Source organism: Bison bison, unplaced genomic scaffold, assembly GCF_000754665.1.
Source record: "Bison bison bison isolate TAMUID 2011002044 unplaced genomic scaffold, Bison_UMD1.0 scf7180017864072, whole genome shotgun sequence".
Lineage (NCBI taxonomy): Eukaryota > Metazoa > Chordata > Mammalia > Artiodactyla > Bovidae > Bison > Bison bison.
The window spans coordinates 10,641,403-10,644,168 of record NW_011494644.1 but is presented as its reverse complement, the minus strand read 5'-3'; the positions used below and the strand labels follow the sequence as shown (position 1 = coordinate 10,644,168).

Sequence of the window (2,766 nt, the reverse complement as noted above, 5' to 3'; positions counted from 1 at the left end):
AGTCCAGTTCAGGGAAAGCTCCCTAGTTCTCCCCCACAAAACCCGGGTCCTTGTTCCTTTCATGCTCCATCATCCCTGGCTGGGGCCTCCTCTAGCTCACACAAGAGGTCACAGGCCTGGGGTAGCTGCCTTTGGACTCTGCAGACCCCACCTTAAACAATGTGTTGTCTTCAGTTTCTAGTTAACTGTGTGTACCCCCCTCTCTAGGCCCTATCTGAGACAAGACAAGACACCCAGTGGTAATTTTTCTAAACTTTTGTTTATTTTATAGCAATTGTCATGATTAGAGAAGTAAATAACACATTTAAAAACCTTCTCAGGGCCAAAGGATGCCAGACTATTTACAAACACACGGTGGAGAACGGTGGCAACATGAGGGTCTGGGGCTGTGGGGCTGGGATCCCACCCAGGCCCCGAGTCAGGCTGGAATGCTGACACCAGCCACCAGGATGGTCCCACCGGCCACAGTGTGGGCCCGGGGAGCATTGGCAGCCTTAGGGCTCTGCTCAGCTGGCCTGGTGGCAGACGCTTAGCTAACTTGTGGCCCTGCCTCCTGCCCAGGGGGTTGCCACACCCCACAGGCCAGCTCCGAGGGGCCTCTGGGAAGCACCGAAGGACAGGGGGCAGTGTAGGGGGCGCGGGGCTGGGACAGAGGTCGGGGATGACCCGGCCGGCCCAGGGTGGGACAGAGACACACGCGCGTGTGCGCACAGACAAACACCTGCACAGAAGAATCGCGAGGGTTTTTTTTTTCCTAAGTCTTCAGGTCTACGGTGTGATTCATTTTTTTGCTATTTACTTGTTCTTTGACAGTGACATAAACTGAGGTAAACATCTGTGACCAACACCTCTCCTAAGGGGCAAAGGGTCCCAGCACCCCCAGTAGAGGTGGTGGTGGCTGCGGCAGCAAGGCCCCGATGGGGAGGGCGGGCACAGAACCGGTTCTAGTCCTGCTTCGCTGTCGGCTGCCGCTGCCCCCCTCTGTGCCTCTGACAACAGGGGCTGGGCTACAGAACTACGGTCCCTTCCCAACTCTAACATCCTAGATACTACGACGAGGGAGAGACTCTCAAACAGGATCTTAAGAGAGAGAGAGAAAGAGGGCGCACGCGAGGGGCGTCTACTTGGAATCTCGCTTCCGTGTTATTGCAGGAGAGACGGGATGTCGAGAGGCCTAAGGCAAAAGGAGAAGTTGCGGCTGGGAGAGGTGCCCAGATGGGCTCCAGGTGGGCTGAGCGGAGGGGGCAGTGATGGGGAGGCAGGCCCTGCTCCAAGGCTTGGCCCTTGGTGGGAGGAGGGGGGGGGGTTTGCTACTTACCTGGCATATGTTGGGCCCCCATGCCCGCCGGGGAGGTGGGTCTCTAGATGGGCGGGCACACTGAGGAGGGAGGGGGACCAGGCCCTGGGGCAACCGCACTCTGTAAACTGGACCCGGGCAGGGCGGGGGGACCTATAGCCCTTTTGCGTGGTGGGAATGAGGGTGAATGGAGAAGTGGGGGCTCCCGGCCAGAGAGTCCCCTCTGGTCAGCCTGGCCCACTAGGGAGCCCCCTCAAATGGCCGAGAACCCCAGAAGGGACCCTGGAAGGTGTGGCCCAGGACAGCAGGCGGGGCACCGCCAGGCAGAGGGAGCAGTCTCTCCCAGGATGAGGTTATTGCGGGGTCCCAGGCCTCCATGGACAGGGCAGGAGTCGTGAGGGTGGGTTTTGTGAGTCTGGGCTCCTCTGGCCTGCAGGTGCCTCCTTGCCAGGCTCCCTGAGGGGTGTGCTGAGCCGGGGGCCTGGGCGCCCTCTGGCAGCTGCCCGCTGAGAATCCTGGGGCGGAATGACTGGGCTGTCTGGATGCAGCCACTGAACACACGAGGCTACATGCACACAGGTGTCTTCTGCATGTGCTCACACTGCACACGTATCTGTTCACACGCTCACCCCCTCCCATTTCCAGGGCCCCTTATCCTCACATCGACACCCCAGTACCAGAAACTTGGGAGACGTGGGGATGGAGTCAGCCCCAGGCTCAGATGTTGGACTCCAGCAGAATTCCGGGAGAAATTCCTGGCACAAGTAACCTCACCGCCTGCTCAAAGTCCAGGCCACTTAGTCTGGGCTGGGGCAGCGAGGATTGAGAAGATCTGAGCAAGGTTTCCCTGGCCTGGGGAAGGTGCCAGTGGGCAGGCCAAGCTGGGGCGCGCCCGGGCTCTGAACTCATTCCCCGGGCCTAGTGATGCAGTTGCATGAGGCCCCTGGCCACGGAGACCAGTTGTCCTGAAATCCCTGTGGGGGGAGGGGGAGGGCTGCGGCTTCTCTGGATGTGTGTGGTCTTGGCCTGCCGCCCTCCTTTTGGGCTCTGTGTCCTCATGGGGCAGAGGGGGTCGGGGGGAGGAATGGGTGGTGGGAGAGTCACTGGATTCTTGGGGCCTGTTTACACACACACACTGCTGTGACATCCAGAAGTTTGCTACATTTTTGCAGGGGCGTGGTCCCTCCCCTCTAACTCTCCCTGGAAAGGGGCCGGTCTCGATGAGCAGCACCCCTGCCCTCGGCTCACCGCCCTCTTCCCAGACAGTGCCTAGACACCCTAAGCCCTTTCTCGGCCCCAACACTTGAGTTCCTTTTCATTCCCAGGGTGGGAGTGGGGGCGGGAAGGTGGGGAGGGGGGCAGGATAAGGGGTGGGGCTGCTGGATGATCTGCCAGGGGGGTGCAAAGGGCCCGGAGCCACTAGTTCAGGGTCCCAGGGTTCAGGGAGGTGTGGGGGAGTCTGCCGGCAA

At 60.3% G+C, this 2,766-nt stretch overlaps 1 protein-coding gene across 1 annotated transcript in view; it reads right to left on the bottom strand.

Annotated features, from left to right (window-relative positions):
• Window positions 1-853: 853 nt before the first annotated feature.
• SBK1 (SH3 domain binding kinase 1) overlaps window positions 854-2,766 on the bottom strand; it is a 53,183-nt gene continuing 51,270 nt past the window's right edge. Inside the window, exon 5 of the mRNA XM_010837428.1 lies at window positions 854-989. Coding sequence (XP_010835730.1) covers window positions 854-989 — 136 coding nt within the window. The remainder of the gene's footprint in view (window positions 990-2,766) is intronic.